This window comes from Eschrichtius robustus, chromosome 14 (assembly GCF_028021215.1).
Source record: "Eschrichtius robustus isolate mEscRob2 chromosome 14, mEscRob2.pri, whole genome shotgun sequence".
Classification (NCBI taxonomy): domain Eukaryota; kingdom Metazoa; phylum Chordata; class Mammalia; order Artiodactyla; family Eschrichtiidae; genus Eschrichtius; species Eschrichtius robustus.
Genome location: NC_090837.1, coordinates 59,449,900 through 59,474,181, shown reverse-complemented (window position 1 = coordinate 59,474,181; position 24,282 = coordinate 59,449,900). Strand labels below are relative to the sequence as shown.

Here is a 24,282-nt window from a genome sequence, read left to right as displayed (position 1 = left end):
CTTTTTGGCCATCTGAATGTCTTCTTTGGAGAAATGTCTGTTTAGATCTTCTGTCCATTTTTTAATTGGGTGGTTTGTTTTTTTGATATTGAGCTCCATGAGCTGTCTGTATATTTTAGAGATTAATCCCTCATCAGTTGCTTCATTTGCAAATATGTTCTCCCATTCTGAGGGTTGTCTTTTCATTTTGTTTATGGTTTCCTTTGCAGTGCAAAAGGTTTTAAGTGTCTTTAGGTTCCATTTGTTTATCTTTGGTTTTGTTTTCATTACTCTAGGAAGTGGATAGAAAAAGATGTTGCTGTGATTTATGTCAGAGTTTACTGCCTATGTTTTTCTCTAAGATTTTTATAGTATCTGGTCTTACTTTTATGTCTTTGATCCATTTTGAGTTTATTCTTGTGTATGGTGTTAGGCAGTATTCTAATTTCATTCTTTTACATGTAGCTGTCCATTTTCCCAACATCACTTCTTGAAGAGACTTTCTTTTCTCCATTGTATATTTTTTGCCTCCTTTGTCATAGGTTAGGTGACCCTAGGTGTGCAGAAATATAGATCAATGGAACAGGATAGAAAGTCCAGAGATAAATTCACACACCTATGGTCATCTAATCTATCACAAAGGAGACAAAATTTTGTATATTAGAAAAGGTATCTGGAAAACTTCCACAAGGTGCTACACTAAATAATGATGCCAGGGGCTAGAATGGGGAGCAGAGGATGGAGAACCCATGAGGGATCACATGGACTAGGTACCCTTCACCCCGGTCTAGAAGCACTTTTTAAATTCATTAATTGTCATTTTGGTCTCTATCAACAGGGTAATAAAGAATGGAATATGGCAGAATGGAATATAATTTGACCATCCTGAGTCTCCATATACTTGGTGATTGTGTGGACACTTTCCCTTTGCATTGTTTTTCAGTCTTAACACTGACATCTTTGACCAACTAAAACTTGAAAGCAACTGTCTTGGAATTTCTGAAGTTTAAATTCGTGAACTTAAGATTATATCCAGCGCTTCTTTTCCTTACTATACTGACATGATGTATAAATCTTGAATTTATATGCATCTTAATTAGGAGCAAAATGAGAGATGGTATGAAAAATAGGCTGTCTATAACAGAAGAACAAGTATATTGAAGCGTTCAAAATTAATTTCCTTTGGTTGAGAAAGTGGAAGTCCCTCTCAGCTACAAGAATTGGTGCCAGACTCATGGGGAAGGATTGTGTCTTAGTGAGTAGAGAGATCCCGTGAATACAATGTTACTGGTTTCTCCTTCAAGTTCTGGGCAAGGTCCCTGCAGGAATATACCCCTATAATGCCATAGCACAAAACAGAAAACTTCAGAAAATGTGCAATCTTTATTTGCTTTTTATAATATACCTATGAAGAAATGAATGAGGAGTCCCAAGGCCTAACTGAAAGACTACAGATGAAATTTTGAATCCTGTCCCTATCATGGTGATCCTGTGTGTGTTACTAAATATCCATAGGCCTTGGCTTCCTCACTGACAAGTGGCAATATTAATCCTTACCTCATGTACACTTAAGTGAGGATGAAATGATAGTAAATGTAGTATCTGGCCAAGAGCCAAGTGGGCATAATATTACCACTATTTTCAAGTTCTATGTTTGGACTAACTTTCCTTTAGTTTCTTTTAGTGTGCATTTTTTGTTTCCCTGAAATCTAAGAGGTTCTCTTTTGGAAGGCCAATCACTAGTCTCTTCACAGTATTATCAAGGTTTACTTTCTTTTGAGTTGTTTATTTGCATGGCCATCTTCCTCTGTGGGTTGTTAACTCCTTGGCAATAGGCCTCACATGTGTTATACATACTTGTAACTTAGTTCCTCCTACCTCTCATAACGCCCACAGCCAGTCCTCACTCACTTCTTCATCTAGCCTGTGTTCCTCATTGGTGAAATGACAAGGTTGGAGAAGTACATATTAACTGAGGGAAAAAAATAGCCCCTGCCAAATTTATTTAAATCTCCTCTGCTATTTTTCTTTTTCTATTTCCCAGCTCAGTTCCTCAGTCCTTCTTGCTTCTTTCTGACCTTCACCGACTCGACAAATCCAGTGCATTTGTCAGCCAGGTTATCATTCTGTCGCTAATCAATCTACTTCTGACCCATTAAAAATTAGCTTGTTCGTGTTCCCATTTACATTGATCAGTCATGATATTTTATATTAAATATCAAACAAGGCACAATTATAATGTACTTAATAAAATTAGATTGGAGGGAGGAATGCTTCATTATTAAAAAAAGAAGGAAAAATAAGCACTTACACACCAGATAAGTAGCTTCCAGGGCCTGCCTGTGCCATGTACCTCTGGACTACACTTCAACATGCAGGAAACCTACTTCCACTCTAGAATTGGCATGTGAATGGATCCAGCTTCTTCACCTTGGCATTCATGTTCTTTATAGCATGCCTTTTTCTAAAGACTGAAGAGTCAGGGAAGGGAGAGTGATGATCAAAATGGAAAGGACATCATCAGAGAATCCATAGTCTTAAGAAAGCTACAATAGTTTGATTTGATATTTTCTCATTAGCTGTAGTTGGTCTACAATAATGTGTTTAGATGGTGCAGTTCAATTGGTCTGGGTGTCTTTTCACCTCCTCCGTCTTTGCGAACTGGGCCAGCCTTCAGTTTCCAAACCATCCCTGGCCTCTGGCAGGCACCAACAGCAAACTCACATTTAGGTATATTTGAAGGTAAGATTCTCTTCCTAGTATTCTCAAATTCATCATAAAGTTGACCATACACTGTGCTTATATTGTAAGACCAATTTACACAAGATCCCCATGCAATCTCAGCTAATAGATAGCCCTAAGTATTTTATGCAAACTCATTATATGAGTGGATCGAGACAGAAGTTGATATCTAAAGCAATATCACAGAAGAACCATGCTGTACACATTCAAAGTGTTTAAGAAATGTCTTTAAGAGAGATGGTTTCTAAATATAATCAGAAAAAGTACCTGAATTATTTTTCATCTGCAAATTGGTAATCAAAATTTGGCATACTTTGTACATCACAGTAAATTTTTTTCTTATTTTCTATTCAAAATTTCCTATTTTCTATCCAAATTAAAATGTGGGTTATATCAACTGGTGTTTTGGAAGTGGTAATGAAGCATTTAAACTAAAATAAGATCATTCACCTGTGGCATATGCTGATATGAAGTGTGAAGTGGATTTTTCCAACCTGACTGTCAGTTTACTTCTGTCATATCTAGTGTTGTTGATTCCCAGTTCCTCTTCAAAATTTAAGTTTTTGTTTAAGTTTTAATTTTTATCCTGGCCTTTCTGGGCTTATTAGAATCTGTAAACTGTGAACAAGTATAACTTTTATTTTAATTTTTATTTTATAAAGAACTAATAATTTTATTTACAAAGAAAAATGACAGGGAAGGAGAACTCCATTAAGCCTGTTTGCATGTATAACTGATTTCTTTCCTTCTTTTTAAAATATAGGATCTGGGAGAGCAGCATACTCAATATTTTTCTGATTGACCTTCAATTAAGAGTGGCTCCAAACCCTTTAGCTTTAAGTTTCACTTCCCCTTCTCCTCATTCCCCATGGCTTCTCAATCAAATGGTTGGAGACAAACGTATTGGGAGACTGGGATGCTATTAAGAAACACTTTGCAAGGTGGACTTGTTAAAGGGAACAATAATTTGCTAACGTATTAGCAAGTTTTTACTGAGGCGTGTTCATTTTGTAAAGAGAGGCCAGCCTGTCCTAAGCGTTCTTGTGATGCAATGGGAATATTATTATGTGGATTACACATGAATATTACACTGAATATTCACAGTGCAGGCTTTCATTGAACACAGGTTAATTGCATTGGAGGAAGGTGATCTTTGCCAGCCCCCCTCCCCTTTTCTTCTTTCCGTGATTTAAGTGTTCTTACCTTGTGTGAGAAGAATATTCAAATAAATAATTCTAGGAGGGTGCTGAGACATTAACTAGGTTGCGGTCTGTTGAAGTTTCAAGTACAGTTTAATTTAACTCAGTTTAATATATGAGCCCAGCACTATGCCAGGTGCCATTAGGGTTTCAGAGGAATAATCTCCATATTTAAATGTTTGACCATCCATTTAGTGAAATCAGTAACCGTCACAAAAGTAAAGGGAGGATTTGAATGAACATGCATATGCAAAGAAAAAGAAAATTATTTTAACAAGTGCACAGCTAAAGATGCCTAAATAAAAGCATAGAATCCTAGTTCTGAGTCATCTCATTGTATCCAGAAGTTCTCAGTGATACTGGAAGTGTTATGCTAATTTTTAGCCCACCATTATAAGAGCAACTCTGAGAAACTGGATAAGATATGCACAGAGGAAGGTAAGTAGTATAATAGAGAGTGTGTCTGTCAAGAGAAACCCTAGTAGTAACAGGGTACTTGTCTCCAAAAGGCAAATCTAATCTGGAGAAAAATAACTACCTCCAAACATGTGACCATTTATTTTTGAGAAGGATGTATTTGCTCCCTGCTGTTGCACACAGTAAAACCAAAGCAAATGGGAAGAAATTACAAAGAAACTAATTTTACTTCAATATATTATAGTCCTCAAAAAGAACTAATAATGAAAGAACCATATACCATATGTTTGTTTTACATTTTGTAATAAACAAAACCCAGCTATATTTTTATAGTCTGTGGTGGATGTTATTTCTATTTTCATATATATATATATATATATATATGGAAATTCTAAAGCATAGTGCTTCATCCTTGCAATAAATGGCAGAGTTAAGAATTAAATCATGTCTTTTGGTTCAAGGTCCCTAACTGAGCTATCACTGGCACCTTGGATTCATGCTGAAGACTAGGTTTGCTGTCACTGAAGGGATTCAAGCAGAAACAGCAGGACCATCTGTGGGGGTCCCTAATTAAGTGGCAAATTTTGCTGGACAAACTCTCAACACTCCTGCAGCTCTAAGACTTCTTTTTATTAGTTGTAGAATCTTCATAAGACTATTTCTGTTAAACTTGTTCATTGCTAAGAATGACTTAGATATGTTATTTTCAACTGATCCTTTTCTTGTTTGAAAATCTAATTTTCTGAGAACTCCTATCTGTAAAAAAAGCCCAGCTGGGCTTCAAGTTGGAAGACTCTTACTCTCTATTTTAAGCATATATCAGATATCTACTGATATTTCTGCCTCAGTTCTTAGCCAACCTCATTCCTTTCTGAGACTGCAAAGAACTGAAGGCTAGGTGAAGAGTAATCCTTTCCCTTATGTATCCTGATCTTTCTTCTGCAAACTCAATAATACCTCAGCAATATTTTTGATCCTTTAAAAGGCTTAATGTGTGTACTTAGAGACACCTACCAATCTTAATAAGGACTTTGTCTTACTTTTAATTTGTCTAACATTTAGCTCACATTATTTCCTTAGAGTTCCCAATTGGAGATTAACCACCAAAATCCACTACACTTTATATTCCTGGTCTATTTTGGGGTATTTATGAGATGTACTAAGTACATCAGCAAGCAAGAAGAAATGCACAGCTAGTGAATATATCATGGCTTCTGCTTTTCAAGAAGTTGGTTGAGGCATTTCTGCATCTAAGCACAAATCCACATTTGGAAAAAAATGGAGGCTGTGCCATATATATATATAAAACAGCAATTAAACCCAAGAATTACTGCAGTTGGGATTTGGGGCCACATAGAACAATACTGAAGGTTTGTTGGATACTACAATTGCATGTGATTTTTATCATTTCTTCCAGCCTCACTTTAGAAGGATCATATTTATGTTAGTTATCTGGGTGGACAGACAGACATTATGTAGATTTTCTAAGATAAAGCAACAGGAAGAATTTAGAAGAGGCCTTTTATATGAGGGTAAATAGGATACTGAAGTCTTTAATCCATATCACAAAACCATTACAGAAACCTGTGGTGTTGTGCCTAGAAAAAAGAGCAAAAGAGGACACAGTAAATGTGCTAAAGAGTGCAAAGGGCTTTCTCATCAAAGTGGGACTACACTGTTACCAACTCACTTCCAAAAGCAGAACTAAAATAAGTAGAAGATATCAAGAGAAAGACTTCAACTCAATATAAATCAACTTTTTGCATAATCACGATGTTAAAACACTGAATTAGTTCACCCTGAGCTCCAAATCTCTGAAGTATTGAGGCAAAGCTACATAAATGCAAATCTGGGATGTGGAGGAGGATGTTAAGATGGGGACTTAGGTCTAGGCAACTGAAAAATTCTTTCTATTCTGGAGTTCATGACTCAGATTATCTTCCTGGAAGGTCAAATTTAAACCAGAATTCTGCTCAGTAGGCACAGAATTAACATGATACAAGGTGCTTAAGGCAGCTGCAGGCTCTAATGGCTCTTAAGTTAATTGCTGAATTAAACTTTAGTCCACTCGCCCAATGTTAAGCAAAGTCAAACAATCTACTGACACCAGGTTGTGGTGAAGGAAAGTACAATGCTTATTGCACAGTGCCAAGCAAGTAGAAAGAGTAGTTTGTGCTCAAAAGATCCAAACTCCCCAATGACCTTCAGGGAAATGTTTTTAAAGACGGTGTGATGGAAAGTGTCACAGGGTGCTTGATCAGCTCATGCACAATTCTCTGATTGGTTGATGGTGAGGTAACAGAGTGATGTTTCAGGAATCTCAGTCATCAACCTTCTTGTTCTGACTGTTCTGGGGTCTATTTGCTGGTAGTCAGCATGCAGTTAACTTCTTCCACCTGGTAGGCATTTTAGAGTCTGCAAAGCAGCTCAAGGATGTGGCTCAGGATATTATCTATAACCCTTGAGGAGGAACTAAACGTCCTTGATTTTGTTTTATGGCTAAACTCATTGTTTTGCCTTGACTGGTTTCTTTTATTTCTGGATTTTCTCACTTCTCTGATTAAATTTGCTCTTCAGAACTCAGGGGAGGCCTTGGAGGCTAAAGTTTTTCTACAAAAAGGAGGCGAGTGACATGGGAGCATGTTCCAAGGAAGTTCCCACAGGTCATGCTTGGTTTCAAGTTCTCCTCATCACAAACAGAGGCTCTTGATCTGACAAGGTACATGGACTGAGGCTCTGGAAACTCTTTCACCACTGACTCCCATTTCACTCTTTAGGTTTCATACATCTTTATTTAGATCATATAAATAAAGGCATCTTAATGAACTGTGCTCAGTAGCAAAATAAGACCTCTCATGTGGGCTCAAAACCTGACACATTAATTACTTATTTGGAGTGATATAAATAACATATTTTCTGGAAATCAGATCCTCTCTAGGTAAGGTTGGCCCCTGGAAGAGCTATTTCCCATATAACATGTGAAGACATCTAATTAGACATGAATTTTTCAGTTCAGGAAATATCTCCTGGCTGGATCCCCCCAGTGTCTGATTTGGGTTCTTTTGTTTTTTGTTTTTCCTGATATTTCTTTGTTTCCACAGTACTGGTGTGATGTCAAACTCTTTCCTCAGACTAACCACTTCTGGCTTCTGTTTTGATTTCTTTCCAAGATGCCATTCCTTACATTTCTTCCCCAGGGAACACATGTAGCAGTTAACTGCAAAAAAAAATTTTTTTTATCTGCCCTACACCTGTTCCTGCAGCAGCTGGTTTCTGACCTTATCATTTAACTGTTGTGTTGCATCAAAACTAACACTACACACAGTGTATTCATTCTCCACTTCTCTAAGAGGAATAGTAAGAAAAATGAATTGGGTGAAAGTCCCATGTCCTCCCTCTCTACCATTTATTTCATCATTGTCATCAACTTCCTTTTCCTCTGCATCTTAACTTTTTCCTCCACTATACCAATTTTAGTTTTAATAATGTCAAATATGATTTTACCTTCAGTTTGGGTTTAAAACCCGTTATTGAAACACGTTTCTTTTCATTTTTCAATACTACTTTCTACTATTTTTTATCGGTCTCTTGTCGTTGCATACAGGAGCTGATATTTAATGAGAACCCACTATGTGCCAGTTCTGGTGTTTGGTACTAAAGTAACTTGCATCACTTTATAATTGTTATATTGTATCTCCTACCACTGTATTTTAATCTGAGTTCTATCTCTTTGTACAGCATATATACTACTTTTGTATAAAGACTTTTCTCTTTTTAAGCTTTCTACTTTTCCATAGAGCCCATGTTCTAGCATACTCTTAAGAATTTGTGAATATTTTTTGGAGCAAAAATTACAGAATTTGAAGATTTTCATAGATCTGATTTTTCTCTTTGTCACTGTGATAGCATTTCTTTTACTTTTGCCACATATTTTTTTAGAAAACTCCCTTTCTGATTACTATTCCTCAAATGTGTAGATCTATCTAGGCTTATTCGATAAGACTGCTTGGGCTTCACTCTTAGTTTCCTGAACAGGAGTACTTATGTAATCCACAATATCTAGCATGTCTTCTTTCTAGGGCTATTCATTTTTCTGGTTTTGTTGAGACTAACTTTCCAGAGTGCAGTACTTAACTATCTATGCCCCTCTCATGTACCTGACACACTGCCATTTTCTGTGAGTTGCAATTATATATAGATTTTATTAATGGTGATGGGAAAGTGGGCTTCTGATCATCTCAAAAAACAGGAGTAGGAAAGTGGAATAATCCACTTACAATTTCATGTTTGGTTCACACCCTCATCTCTAAGCCAGGGGGGAGATTGCAGGAGGTTTCACAATTTTCCATATTGATTTTTAAGACAGCAGACTGGTTGATTTCATCAAGCCAAGTCCAAAAATGTCAGTGATCTTTTTTTTTTTTTTTTTCTAGTTAGCCTGATTTTTCCTTGGCTTTGTCTTCAGTGTGATTGTTTCTCTGTTTTCTACATCTTGATAAGTATGTTGGTTAGAATTTTGGAGACGTTATTTCTAGGCTTTTTGCTAGATATCATTTCAAACCATTAGCTTTCCACCATAGTTTCTCTTTGTAATACTGACAAGCTATAGAGAGGAGTTGAGAATGCTAAGTGTCAAATTAGTGACCTCAAAAATAATAAATATATAGAAATTTCACCTAGTTCCATATCACAGGAATTTGAGAAAGCCCTCAAAATTTAATAGAAGAAAAGTAGCTTCAGTTAAAGATTTTCTTTTAATCAGAAGCTTATGTCATTCACTGTTCTACTTCAAATTGGACATCGTGCTTTGCTAAAGCTTAGATAGATAGATAGATAGATAGATAGATAGATAGATAGATAGATGATAGATAGATAGATAGATAAAAAAAGAAATTCACACTGTATGCAATAATTTAAAGTTCTTTGTGATTCATCTGTAATCCAACTTTTAGACTATGTTTTTATGCACCAACCACATATCATTAACTTGCAGTTCACCAAGCACCCTATTCTCTAAACTTTCAATATCCCTGTGTTCAGTAATTTCATCCGTTTAAATTCCTACTTTAAATCTAGCCTGAGGTACTGTACTCCCCCTTCCTGGCATCTTACCTTGTCTTCCTATTTGTAATCAGTCTCTCCTTCCCCCGTGTTCCTATCAGACTCTGCTCATTCATTTATTCAATTACCTGAGACATTCTGGCTTATTCCAGTGATTGGTATGCAGGTGTCTTTCTCCCACACGAGGGTATAATCACTTTGAGCTCATGGACTATATTGTGTATTCCTTTATTTTTCTAAAAACCCTAACACATTTGAATAAATTATTTTGAGAATGAGCAAATTAATCCATATTTTATGAGTGAATCTATGTTGAATGAATAAATGAACAAATACAGCTTATTTAGATCTCATGTAAGATTCCACTTTTCAGATATTTCAACCTTAATTAGTCTTCTGGAATAAAGTGAATCCTTCCACAACCAGAGGCATTAACACCTACTGTGAATTTTACTGAATATGCTTATGAGATCAGTGTGATAGAGAAGTCTGTACCATGCAAATGGAACTCTGCCTCCTATTTACAAAGTTAGCTCTTTTCTGTTAATCCCTTGACTTTGATGTTTCCAGTTCACTTTTTTTTCCCCAGTTCACTTTTTGCCATGAGTCATTGTGCTATCATCTTGTTTACAAAGGTCTTAAATTTCATGCTGAGAATGCACATGACAAACATTAATTTACTCAGAGATTATCAACTAAGTTGCAATTTCTTCCCTCCCTGATTTATCTTTTCATTAGGGTATAAATAGTAAATAATACAGTTTCAAGGTTAATTTCATTAATGGTGAAAATAGACAGTCACTCAGTGCAATTAATTCCTTCATTTAACAAGAATGTCTTAGTCATCTAGCACATGCCAGGTACTGTGCTAAATTCTAGAGAGATAAAGATGAATTAAGGTAGGGTCATCACTTTTTAGTGAACTGCAATGTAAATAAATCATGGTAATAAAGATTGTAAATGCTCTAATAAAGAGAAGAATGTCTTTGTAGACACAGGTGTCATGAGCTCTGCCTATCAGTGACTGAAGAAGTGAGAAAAGAACTCTCGATGTGCCAAACTTCCCCCTACAGTGAAGTAGGGTGTCACTTACAGTGACTGGATGCCTTAGCAGTTCCTAGAGGAGTTTAGAAAGATATCCATATAAATAAAGTTAATACATTCGCTTTGAAGGAATTGCTTGTTAAGTTAGTTTCTCCTTTTGTCCCCTAAGAAGGATTGGAAAGGTGAGCAGCAGCTGACAGAGCTGAGGTGGAGTGTACTTTGATCCTGCTCAAGGAGCTGAGTGGCTCTGAATAAACACTGAACACCTGGGTCTTCACTGATGGAGATGAGCACTCAAAGGGAATCATGTGACATTAAAAAAGGATGGCAAGTGCCAGAGTAGGTTAGAGGAAGAAAATGCAAACGTCAATCATTTAATAATTTTCCCAAGAGCAAAGCAATCTGCCATGTAATGATTTTGGTTACTTAAAGATTCATATCGATCATCATTTACACACCTAAAAGATACTTCTCTCTCTCTCTCTCTCTCCCCCCCCCCTTCTCTCTCTCTCAAATAGACACATACTTTCAGACTCTTGGGTGCACTCGTCAAGGCATGAGGTATGCAAATTCACAAAAGTTCACTAATAAAACTGAAACTCTGTAACATTAGAATGCTCCAAAATTCAACCATTGTCAATGAGGATGTCTTGTGGCCCTTAGTAATTTAGAAGAAGGGACTAGAGTAGAGTGATATAGAATTTCAAAGCAGAGGCAGAGAAAGAGGACTTTGTAGCTAGGAAAGTCCCCTTGCACTTTATGTTTTTCATCTTCCGTGTAAATAGGGGAAAATCTTCCTTACTTCCATTTGAGGAATATGAACAGATACATTAAACATTGAGATTAAAGCCAATTCACTAGCTAAATTTTCCTCTCTGTGTCCATTGATATTTGGCAAGCCATTCATTTATTTACTGTAAAAGGACATTTCAATGTACTCCTTTCTCTTAACCAATATTGAAATAAGTATACCAGAGAAATAAAAGCATCAAGAACACAACTGACATGGCAATTTGTGTGCTTTACCACCAAATCAGAATGGCTGACATAGTCAGAGTAGCAGAATGGTGGGACAGATAACCAGAGGGGCAACATTTTTCTTCTTTTTTCTCCTCTGATTCCTCTGGTAAGATGGAGGTAGAAAATGAAGCCAGCTGCTCCCCCAGCAGATCATCAGTCAGGGCCAGAGAGTACACAGAGGTAATGCTGGGAGCAGGAGGAGTTGGTAAAAGCAGTGAGTTTTAATACCAAATGATGGGAAAGGAGGGATCTCTGTAGAGGCAACCCTATAGAGTGAATAAATAATAACAACAACAAAAACAACAATCCTGATGCTGCCAGAGGTTAGTTAGCTGTGGCTGTTAAATACCAAGTATTTGGCAAAATGTTTAAAAGCATAGGAACTGTAAAAGGAATGTTGATGGAGAATAGAGAGATAGCAGGTGACAACATATAGAACTTTAAGAAAATCATTTTTTCCTTTGTCTTCCTGCTGGGTGACATTTGATATTAATTTATATGTCTATTAAAAAATATTAATATGATATGAAATAGCCATGGTATGAGAAAAATGTGCTCCTGATCTCAAAAATGCTCACATAAAGAAAGAAGTGCTATGAATAGTCAATGAAATATATATACAAACACAGACACACATATCATTGCTGATTGTCATGTTTGTTTCTTTGATTAGGAATTTCCTGTCTCCTTTTTCTTATCTGTGATCTGACATAGTGTGTGTGGACTTTGGATACCGAAAGGAAAGTTGTTTTTAGAAAGTTACAGGAGTTTAAGAAATTATATTCACTGTGGGACCTATGCAGGGGGATCAAACCAAATTTTATGGTTAACTGAATTAAAAGAGAAAGCTACAAGAATAAAGAAATACAGGGTATTAATGAAAGTAAAGACTGGTAATTTTTTTTTTTTGATACATAAGAAACAGAAGTTGTCAGTGGTTGGGTTTCTGGAGGGGCTTACAAGGCTGAATATAACAAATTAAAGAAATAGGATTGGCTGGCAAGATGGCAGAGTAGAAGAACGTGAGCTTATACTTTCTTATAAAAACATCAAAATCACAATTAACTGCTGCACAACCATTGACAAAAAAAAAAAAAAAAAAGCTGGAATCTACCAAAAACAACACCCTACACCCAAAGACAAAAAGAAGCTACAACAAGACAGTAGAAGGGGTGCAATCACTATAAAATCAAATCCTATACCTGCTGGGTGGGTGACCCACAAACTGGAAAATAATTATACCACAGAAGTTCTCCCACAGGAGTGAAAGTCCTAAGCCCCATGTCAGGCTTCCCAGCCTGGGAGTCTGGTAATGGGAAGAGGAGCCCCCAGAGAATCTGGTTTTGAAGGCCAGTGGGGTTTGATCACAGGAATCCACAGGACTGGGGGAAACAGAAACTCCACTCTTGGAGGGTGCATATAAGGTCCCTTGTGCACCAGGACTCAGGGAAAAAAGCAGTGACCTCTTAAGATACTGGGCCAACTACCTACTTGCTAGTATTGGAGGGTCTCCTGCAGAGATGGGGGGAGGTGCTGTGACTCACTGCAGGGACAAAGACACTGGCAGTGGCAATTCTGATGAGTACCCATTGGCATGAGCCCTCCTGGAGGCAACCATTTCCTCCCCAAGACCTAACTCCACCTAACAAACAGTAGGCTCCAGTGCTGGGATGCCTCAGGCCAAACTACGAACAGGGCAGGAACACAGCCCCACCCATCAACAGAGAGGCTACTTAAAGTCTTACTGAGCACAGTCCTACCCACCAGAGGGACAAGATCCAGCTCCACCCACCAGTGGGCAGGAACCAGTTTCTCTCACCAGGAAGCCAGCACAAGCCTCTAAGACAGCCTCATCCACAAGCAGACAGACAGCAGAAGTAAGAAGAACTACAGTTCTGCAGCGTACAGAACGTAAACCACAATCACAGAAAGTTAGACAAAATGAGATTGCAGAGTAATATGTCCCAGATAAAGGAACAAGATGAAACCTGAGAGCAACTAAGTGAAGTGCACACAGGCAATCTATCAGAAAAAGAATTCCGAGTAATGATAGTGAAGATGATCCAAGATATCAGAAAAAAACATGGAGGCACAGATAGAGAAGATTCAAGAAATGTTTAACAAAGACCTAGAAGAACTAAAGAACACATAAACAGAGATAAACAATACAATAATTGAAATGAAAAATACACTAGAAGGACTCAAAAGCACAGTAACTGAGCAGGAGAATGAATAAGTGACCTGGAAGACAAAATGGTGGGAATCCCTGCTGCAGAACAGAATAAAGAAAAAAGAATGAAACAAAATGAACACACTCTAAGAGACTTCTGGGACAACATTAAACACACCAACATTTGCATTATAGGGGTCCCAGAAGGAGAAGAGAGAGATAAAGGGCCTGAGAAAATATTTGAAGAGATAATAGCTGAAAACTTCCCTAACATGGGAAAGGTAGAAGTCACCTAAGTCGAGGAATCACAGAGTGTCCCAGGCAGGATAAACCCAGGGAGGAATACACTGATACACAGAGTAATCAAATTGATAAAATTAAAGACAAAAAAAAAATTAAAGACAAAGAAAAATATTGAAAGCAACAGGGGAAAATAAAGAAATAACATACAAGGGAACTCCCATAAATTTATCAGCTGATTTCTCAGCAGAAACTCTGTAGACCAGAAGGGAGTGGTATTTAAAAAGATGAAAGGGAAGATCCTACAAGCAAAAATACTCTACCCAGCAAGGCTCTCATTCAGATTTGTTGGACAAATCAAAAGCTTTACAGACAAGCAAAAGCTAAGAGAATTCAGCACCACCAGACAAGCTTTGTGACAAAAGCTAAAGGAATTTCTTCTCTACTCTCTAAGCAGAAAAGAAAAAGCCACTACTAGAAACAAGAAAATTATGAATGAAAAAGCTCACCAGTAAAGGCAAATATACAGTAAAGGTAGAAAATTATCTGCACACAAATATGATATCAATACCAGCAATTGTGAGAAAAAGGAGAGCACAAATGCAGGATATTGGAAATGCATTTGAAATCAAAAGACCAGCATCTTAAAATAATCTTGTTTATGTATACACTGCTATATCAAAATCTCATGGTAACCACAAAATGAAAATCTACAATAGATACACACACAAAAAAGAAAAAAAATCCAAACACAACATTAAAGTTAGTCATCAAATCACAAGAGAAGAGAACAAAAAAGAAAGGGAAGAAAAAAGACTGACAAAAACAAATCCATAAAAATCAAGAAAATGGCAATAGGAACATATGTATTAATTACCTTAAATGTAAATGGATCAAATGCTCCAACAAAAAGACATATACTGGCTGAATGGATACAAAAATAAGAACATTCTCTAGGATTGATCATATGATGGGCCACAAAGCAAGCCTCAGTAAATTTAAGAAAATTGAAATCATGTCAAGCACCTTTTGCAACCACAATGCTATGAGATTAGAAATCAACTACAAGGAAAAAAAACTGTAAAAAACACAAATATATGGAGCCTAAGCAATATGCTACTAAGCAACAAATGGATCACTGAAGAAATCAAAGAAGAAATCAAAAAATACCTAGAGACAAACGAAAATGAAAGCATGACAATCCAAAATCTATGGGACATGGCAAAAGCTGTTCTAAGAGGGAAGTTTATAGATATACAATCTTAGCTCAGGAAACAAGAAAAATCACAAATAAACAACCTAACCTTACACCTAAAGCAACTAGAGAAATAAGAATAAACAAAACCCAAAGTTAGTAGAAGGAAAGAAATCATAAAGGCCAGAGCAGAGATAAATGAAATAGAGACAAAAAAACAATAGAAAAAATCAATGAAACTAACAGCTGGTTCCTTGAAAAGATAAACACAATTTATAAAGCTTTAGCCAGAGTCATCAAGAAAAAAGGGAAAAGATTCGATAAAATTAGAAATGAAAAAGGAGAAGTTACAGTGGACACCACAGAAATACACAGGATCATCAGAGACTACTACAAGCAACTATACAGTAATAAAATGGACAACCTAGAAGAGATGGACAAATTCCTAGAAAGGTAAAACCTTCTAAGACTGAACCAGGAAGAAAGAGAAAATATGAATAGACTAATCACAAGTACTGAAATTGAAACTGAGATTTAAAAGCTTCCAACAAACAAAAGTCCAGGACCAGATGGCTTCACAGGTGAATTCTATCAAATATTTAGAGAAGAGTTAACCCCTATCATTCTAAAACTCTTCCAAAAAATTGCTGAGGAAGGAGTACTCCCAAACTCATTCTATGAGGTCAACATCATCCTGATATCCAAACAAGACAAAGATAACACACACACAAAAAAAGTTACAGGCCAATATCATGACGAACATAGACACAAAAATCCTCAACAAAATACTAGCAAATAGAAACCAGCAGTACATTAAAAGGATCATACACCATGATCAAGTGGGATTTATCTCAGGGATGCAACATTTTTCAATAATCACAAATCAATCAATGTGATATATCACATCAACAAATTGAAGAACAAAAATGTTATGATCATTTCAATATATACAGAAAAGCTTTTGACAAAATTCAACACCCACGTATCATAAAAACTCTCAAGAAAGTGGGCATAGAGGGAACTTACCACCACATAATAAAGGCTATACATGAGAAACCTACAACTAACATCATACTCACTGGTAAGAAACTGAAAAAAAACCTCTTAGATCAGAAACAAAACAAGGATAGCCACTCTCACCACTTTTATTCAACATAGTTTTGGATGTCCTAGCCATGGCAATCAGAGAAGAAAAAAAAAAAAAAAAAAGTAAACGGAATCCAAATTGGAAAAGAAGAAGTAAAACTGTCATTGTTTGCAGATGACATGATACTATACATAGAAAATCATAAAGATGCTACCAGAAAACTACTGGAGATCAACAATGAATTTGGTAAAGTGGCAGGATAAAAATTAATACACAGAAATCTTTGGTGCTGCATTCTTATACACTAAAAATGAAAGATCAGAAAGAGAAGTTAAAGAAACAATCCCATTTACCATTTCAGCAAAAAGAATAAAATACCTAGGAATAAACCTACCTAAGGAGACAAAAGTCCTTTACTCTGAAAACTATAAGACACTGATGAAAGAAATTGAACATGATGCAAACAGATGGAAAGATATACCATGTTCTTGGATTGGAAGAATCAATATTGTGAAAATGACTATACTACCCAAAGCAATCTACAGAATCAATGCAATCCCTATCAAATTACCAATGGCATTTTTCACAGAACTAGAACAAAAAATTTTACAATTTGTGTGCAGATCCAAAAGACCCCAAATAGCCAAAGTAATCTTGAGAAAGAAAAACGGAGCTAGAGGAATCAGGCTCCCTGACTTCAGACTATACTACAAAGCTACATTCATCAAACAGTATGGTACTGGCACAAAAACAGACATATAGATCACTGAAACAGTATAGAGAGTCCAGAGATAAACCCACACAACTATGGTCAATTAATCTACCACAAAGGAGGCAAAACTATATAATGGAGAAAAGACAGTCTCTTCAATAAGTGGTGCTGGGAAAACTGGACAGCTGCATGCAAAAGAATGAATTAGAACACTCCCTCACATTGTACACAAAAATAAAGTAAAAATGGATTAAAGACCTATTGTAAGACCAGATACTATAAAACTCTTAGAGGAAAACATAAGCAGAACACTGTCTGACATAAATCACAGCAAGATCTTTTTCGATCCACCTCCTAAAGTAATGAAAATAAAAACAAAGATAAACAAATGGGACCTAATTAAACTCAAAAGCTTTTGCACAGCGAAAGAAGCCATAAACAAAACAAAAAAACAACCTACAGAATGGGAGAAAATATTTGCAAATGATGCAACTGCCAAGGGATTAGTCTCCATAATTTATGAACAGTTCATGTGGCTCAATATCAAAACAACAAAAAACCTAGCAAAAAATGGGCAGAAGACCTAAACAGAATTTCTTGGCTGGCCAAAAGGAACATGAAAAGATGTTCAACATCACTAATTATTAGAGAAATGAAAATCAAAACTACAAAGAGATATCACCTCACACCAGTCTGAATGGCCATCATCAAAAAATCTACAAACAATAAATCCTGGAGACGGTGTGGAGTAAAGGGAATACTCCTACATTGTTAGTGGGAATGTAAATTGTTACAGTCACTACGGAGAACTGTATGGAGGTTCCTTAAAAAACTAAAAAAAGAGCTACCATATGATCCAGCAATTCCACTCCTGGCATATATTCAGAGAAAAACATGGTTTGAAAGGATACATGTGCCCCAATGTTCACTGCAGGGATGTTTACAAAAGCCAAGCCATGGAAGCAACCTAAATGTCCATCAACAGATGAATGGATACAGATGTGGTACATATATACAATGGAGTACTACTCAGCCTTTAAAAAGAATGAAATAATGACATTTGCAGCAACATGGATGTATCTGGAGATTATCACACTAAGTGAAGTAAGTCAGACAGAGAAAGACAAATATCTTATAATATTGCTTACAAAAAGAAATAATACAAATGTACTTATTTACAAAGCAGAAACAGACTCACAGACTTAGAGAATGAGATTTTGGTTACCCGGGGGGTGAAGAGTTGGTGTGGGGGAGAGATAGATTAGGAGTTTAGGATTGACATGTATACACTACTATATTTAAAATAGGTAACCAACAAGGACCTACTGCATAACACAGGGAATGCTGTTCAATATTCTGTAAATACCTAAATGGGAAAAGAATATGAAAAATAATAGATACACATATATGTATAACTGAATCACTTTGCGGTATACCTGAAACGAACACAATAGTGTTAATCAACTGTGCTCCAATATATATTAAAAATTTTAAAAATAAAGAGATATGTAGTAGGCTTTGAGGTGATTAAATGTTGACTATCTTGAGGCTATGGATATCACTAGAAAATAAACAGGTAAATATAACTTTTTATATAAATATAAAAAGACCCCCATGGGGGATATATCTTTGGGGATGCCAAAAGAAAGGAGAAATATTAGAGTTAGCATGGAAAAGATATATACAAAAGACTCAATAGTTTTAGTGCTTTACAAAAGGACTCAAAGTCAAGGCAACATTCTTGGCATAACAAAGAACAATATAATCCCCAAAAAGCTGTTTATTTTTGTGGTGGGTCCACAGGTGATAAGAAAATTGATCCATAAAGAAGAGGAAAAGGGAATATTCCTTTAGCAGACAGCAAAGGTAAAGAGATTGGAACAGTAGCAAGAGACACAAAATTAAACACCACAACACACTTCCAGCCCCACCCAAAAAAAAAAACAAAAAAAACACAGGGATAAGTAAAAAGAAAAGAAATAGGTAGATCTGGATATGGTCAATCACTAAATGTTTGTCAGTGTGAAGTGAAAAACTTCACAACTTTATGTGAATGAGGAATTTTCTAAAGGCTTTCCTTTAAAAAGATGTAATAGTTTGAAGGAGAACGAATCAAAATAGGTAAGGATTAGGGAGGGAGGCAAGGATGAAGGAAAAAAGAATATAATCCATATAAAATAAAACTATGTTTTGAAAGAATATAGTAAGTCTGACTCAATGAGGAAGAACAATATGAAAATAAAATGGAGAGATGAGAGAGAAAAAGGTCTAAGGAAAAGGTGACAGCCTAATCAACAGAATTGTCACGAGCAGTATGTGAGGTCAGAGAGGTGCTGTGTGGGTCCCATAATGTGCCCATGTAGTACATTTTTTTGCTGGCTTGGTATTTTCTTGTTTCACCAGGAGCTTGGGAGACGTGGGGATAGAGTGACTAGTTTTCAGTCATTTATTCCAGGGAAATGGAACTTGGAGAGATGTTGGATAGGAGCATCCTTCAGCAATATACTTACGCTGGGGGTGATATTTTCTATTTTGACCCCGCCTCAGTATTAATTGTACTGACTGATCATTGTCACCATTCCAACACCTGAAAATTTTTAACATAACAAATTGGCCAGAAGTGGGACCTGGGTTACTCTCAAATTCACTATGTACCAAAGAAGTCAGTTCATAATTAAATACTTGAGCAAACTCTTCTAATGTGATAAAGAGAGGAGTAGTCAGCTTACCTTAGAGATGGTTAAGAATGAAAGAGTGGTAGCATCTTTAGGATTCTCTATGTATAGTATCATGTCATCTGCAAATAGTGACAGCTTTACTTCTTCTTTTCCGATTTGGATTCCTTTTATTTCTTTTTCTTCTCTGATTGCTGTGGCTAACACTTCCAAAACTATGTTGAATAAGAGTGGTGAGAATGGGCAACCTTGTCTTGTTCCTGATCTTAGTGGAAATGGTTTCAGTTTTCACCATTGAGGAAAATGTTGGCTGTGGGTTTGTCATATATGGCCTTTATTATGTTGAGGAAAGTTCCCTCTATGCCTACTTTCTGCAGGGCTTTTATCATAAATGAGTGTTGAATTTTGTCGAAAGCTTTCTCTGCATCTATTGAGATGATCATATGGTTTTTCTCCTTTAATTTGTTAACATGGTGTATCACATTGATTGATTTGCATTTATTGAAGAATCCTTGCATTCCTGAAATAAACCCCACTTGATCATGATGTATGATCCTTTTAATGTGCTGTTGGATTCTGTTTGCTAGTATTTTGTTGAGGATTTTTGCATCTATGTTCATCAGTGATATTGGCCTGTAGTTTTCTTTCTTTGTGACATCTTTGTCTGGTTTTGGTATCAGGGTGATGGTGGCCTCGTAGAATGAGTTGGGGAGTGTTCCTCCCTCTGCAATATTGTGGAAGAGTTTGAGAAGGATAGGTGTTACCTCTTCTCTAAATGTTTGATAGAATTCACCTGTGAAGCCATCTGGTCCTGGGCTTTAGTTTGTTGGAAGATTTTTAATCACAGTTTCAATTTCAGTGCTTGTGATTGGTCTGTTCATATTTTCTATTTCTTCCTGGTTCAGTCTCGGCACATTGTGAATTCCTAAGAATTTGTCCATTTCTTCCAAGCTGTCCATTTTATTGGCATAGAGTTGCTTGTAGTAATCTCTCATGATCGTTTGTATTTCTGCAGTGTCAGTGGTTACTTCTCCTTTTTCATTTCTAATTCTATTGATTTGAGTCTTCTCCCTTTTTCTCTTGATGAGCCTGGTTAATGGTTTATCAATTTTGTTTATCTTCTCAAAGAACCAGTTTTTAGTTTTATTGATGTTTGCTATTGTTTCCTTCATTTCTTTTTTATTTAAACTACTAGAGCTAATCAATGAATTTGGTAAAGTAGCAGGATACAAAGTTCTTGCACAGAAATCTCTTGCATTCCTATACACTAATGATGAAAAATCTGAAAGTTAAATTAAGAAAACACTCCCATTTACCATTGCAACAAAAAGAATAAAATACCTAGGAATAAACCTACCTAAGGAGACAAAAGACCTGTATGCAGAAAATTATGACAATGATGAAAGAAATTAAACATGATACAAATAGATGGAGAGATATACCATGTTCTTGGATTGGAAGAATCAACATTGTGAAAATGACTCTACTACCCAAAGCAATCTACAGATTCAATGCAATCCCTATCAAACTACCACTGGTATTTTTCACAGAACTAGAACAAAAAATTTCGCAATTTGTATGGAAACACAAAAGACCCCGAATAGCCAAAGCAATCTTGAGAACGAAAAAAGGAGCTGGAGGAATCAGGCTCCCTGACTTCAGCCTATATTACAAAGCTACAGTAATCAAGACAGTTTGGTATTGGCACAAAAACAGAAACATAGATCAATGGAACAGGATAGAAAGCCCAGAGATAACCCCACGCACATATGGTCACCTTATTTTTGATAAAGGAGGCAAGCATATACAGTGGAGAAAAGACAGCCTCTTCAATAAGTGGTGCTGGGAAAACTGGACAGGCACATGTAAAGGTATGAAATTAGAACAATCCCTAACATCATACACAAAAATAAACTAAAAATGGATTAAAGACCTAAATGTAAGGCCAGACACTGTCAAACTCTTAGAGGAAAACATAGGCAGAACACTCTATGACATAAATCACAGCAAGATCCTTTTTGACCCACCTCCTAGAGAAATGGAAATAAAAACACAAATAAACAAATGGGACCTAATGAAATTTCAAAGCTTTTGCACAGCAAAGGAAACCATAAACAAGACCAAAAGACAACCATCAGAATGGGAGAAAATATTTGCAAATGAAACAACTGGCAAAGGATTCATCTCCAAGATTTACAAGCAGCTCATGGAGCTCAATAACAAAAAAACAAACAACCCAGTCCAAAAATGGGCAGAAGACATAAATAGACATTTCTCCAAAGAAGATATACAGATTGCCAACAAACACATGAAAGAATGCTCAACATCATTAATCATTAGAGAAATGCAAATCAAAACTACAATGAGATGTCATCTCACACCGGTCAGAATGGCAATCTTCAAAAAATCTAGAAACAATAAATGCTGGAGAGGGTGTGGAGAAAAGGGAACACTGTTGCACTGTTGGTGGGAATATACATTGATACAGCCACTATGGAGAACAGTATGGAAGTTCCTTAAAAACCTAAAAATAGAACTACGATAGGACCCAGCAATCCCACTACGGGGCATATACCGTGAGAAAACCATAATTCAAAAAGAGTCATGTACCAAAATGTTCATTGCAGCTCTATTTACAATAGCCAGGACATGGAAGCAACCTAAGTGTCCGTCATTAGATGAATGGATAAAGAAGATGTGACACATATATACAATGGAATATTACTCAGCCATAAAAAGAAACGAAATGGAGCTATTTGTAGTGAGGTGGATGGAGTTAGAGTCTGTCATAGAGAGTGAAGTAAGTCAGAAAGAGAAAAACAAATTCAGTATGCTAACACATATATATGGAATCTAAGGGAAAAAAAAAAAAAAAGGTCATGAAGAACCTAGTGGCAAGATGGGAATAAAGACACAGACCTACTAGAGAATGGACTTGAGGATATGGGGAGGGGGAAGGGTAAGCTGTGACAAAGAGAGAGAGTGGCATGGACATATATACACTACCAAACGTAAAATAGATAGCTAGTGGGAAGCAACTGCATAGCACAGGGAGATCAGCTCTGTGCTTTGTGACCACCTACAGGTGCGGGATAGGGAGGGCGGGAGGGAGGGAGATGCAAGAGGGAAGAGATATGGGAACATATGTATATGTATAACTGATTCACTTTGTTATAAAGCAGAAACTAACACACCATTGAAAAGCACCTATACTCCAATAAAGATGTTAAAAAAAAAAAAAAAGAATGACAGAGTGTAAATAGTTCAGTTGTACTGATTTTATAAATAACATACTTGGCTATAACTTCAGAGATAATTCATAGTACAGTTCCAGGCCTGGAAAATGCTGTCCTGGTGGCTATATGTTTGGAATCAGAGTGATGGAATCATATCTTATCCTTTGGCTTTGCCCCTATGATGCATTTTATGTTACCAGTATATAAATGTTCAAGTGTTGATTCTCAATATAACATTCTTTTGAAGGTTAAAATGTTTCCTTTCAAATGAACTGTTGATAAAATATTTTTAAAATTATAAAGCCACTTTTTGTATTGCTGAAGATCTGTATCAATACAGGTACAATTTACTTTCCTTCCCACAATTTGAGTGCTTATGCAAAAGGACTGTACATGCTAATTGAAGTGGGTTATATGAAGGGATTTCAAGAAGGCTGCTTTTCTGAAGAATCTAAAGAAGATTTATCTATTTCAAATCCTAAGTTAGTTCCATGTCAGCCTTAACATGAATGAGAAACTCAATTTACTGGGACCATATGTTTTAAATGAACAAAATCTTAGAGATTTTCCATGCTTACTAAGAAATTAAGGTTTTTTTCTATCTATATTTTACTAAGATATAGTTTTGTGAGTAGGGAATTTTGAAAGGATTTGCAACTTTATTGGAGCACAAATTCTCACAAGATTTAAAATGTATAGGTAAATAAATAAACTGTGTGTGAGAAATTTCAAAACCCAAGTAATTGATCAGCAAGTTATTCAGTACACACTATGCATAGGTCCTGTACTAGTTACTATAGAGGGGAAACAAGAAGGAAGTGAATATTTATGAAACACCACTGTGTAGCAGGTATTAGCTATGTGGTTTTCATGCATATATTCAATCCTCACTACAATCTGACTAGTTGTTCTCATTTTATAGATGGAAAAACTGAAGCCCAGGGCAAAAACTTGTGCCTGGAAGTAATAACTTGTGTCAGGGGGGTAATAATTTATAGAGTTCTGTGAGATTTTATCTAACTCTTTTACATTATTTTTAACACCCTGGAGAGGAAGAGGAAAGAGTTCTACCAGCCACTATTAAGAAGAAAATAGGGCTGTTGGTATTTCATTCTCTACATCCTGAAGGTTATATGTAGAAGAGATCTAAACCATCTGAACTAACTCTCTCTTTTATACATTCATGCCTTTTTAATATTTAAATTAATATAATTGAACATTATGTATTATATCCTATATAAATAAAAATGTATTTATTTTGTTTTATATATGAAACATTACACCTAATATTATCTAAGAATTCTATAAGTGCTGAGAAAACAGGATAAACCAAAGTCCCCACTGTATTTGAAAGATGGTGAAACTGAGGTCCCAGGAGTTGAAGGGACTTGCCAAATTCATGTACACAGTAGTATCAGAGTCACATTTAGAATGAAGACTTCATGACCCCCATTTAAGTTGTTTTTCTACTACACATAAATTTTTACACAGGGTAAGCTAAATAA

At 36.1% G+C, this 24,282-nt stretch overlaps 1 protein-coding gene across 1 annotated transcript in view; it reads left to right on the top strand.

The window, feature by feature from the left end:
• The first annotated feature begins 11,573 nt into the window (after positions 1–11,573).
• Positions 11,574–24,282, top strand: part of RIT2 (Ras like without CAAX 2) — a 568,015-nt gene continuing 555,306 nt past the window's right edge. The window contains 1 exon segment of the mRNA XM_068563388.1: positions 11,574–11,680. Within this exon segment, the coding sequence (XP_068419489.1) occupies positions 11,574–11,680 (107 nt within the window).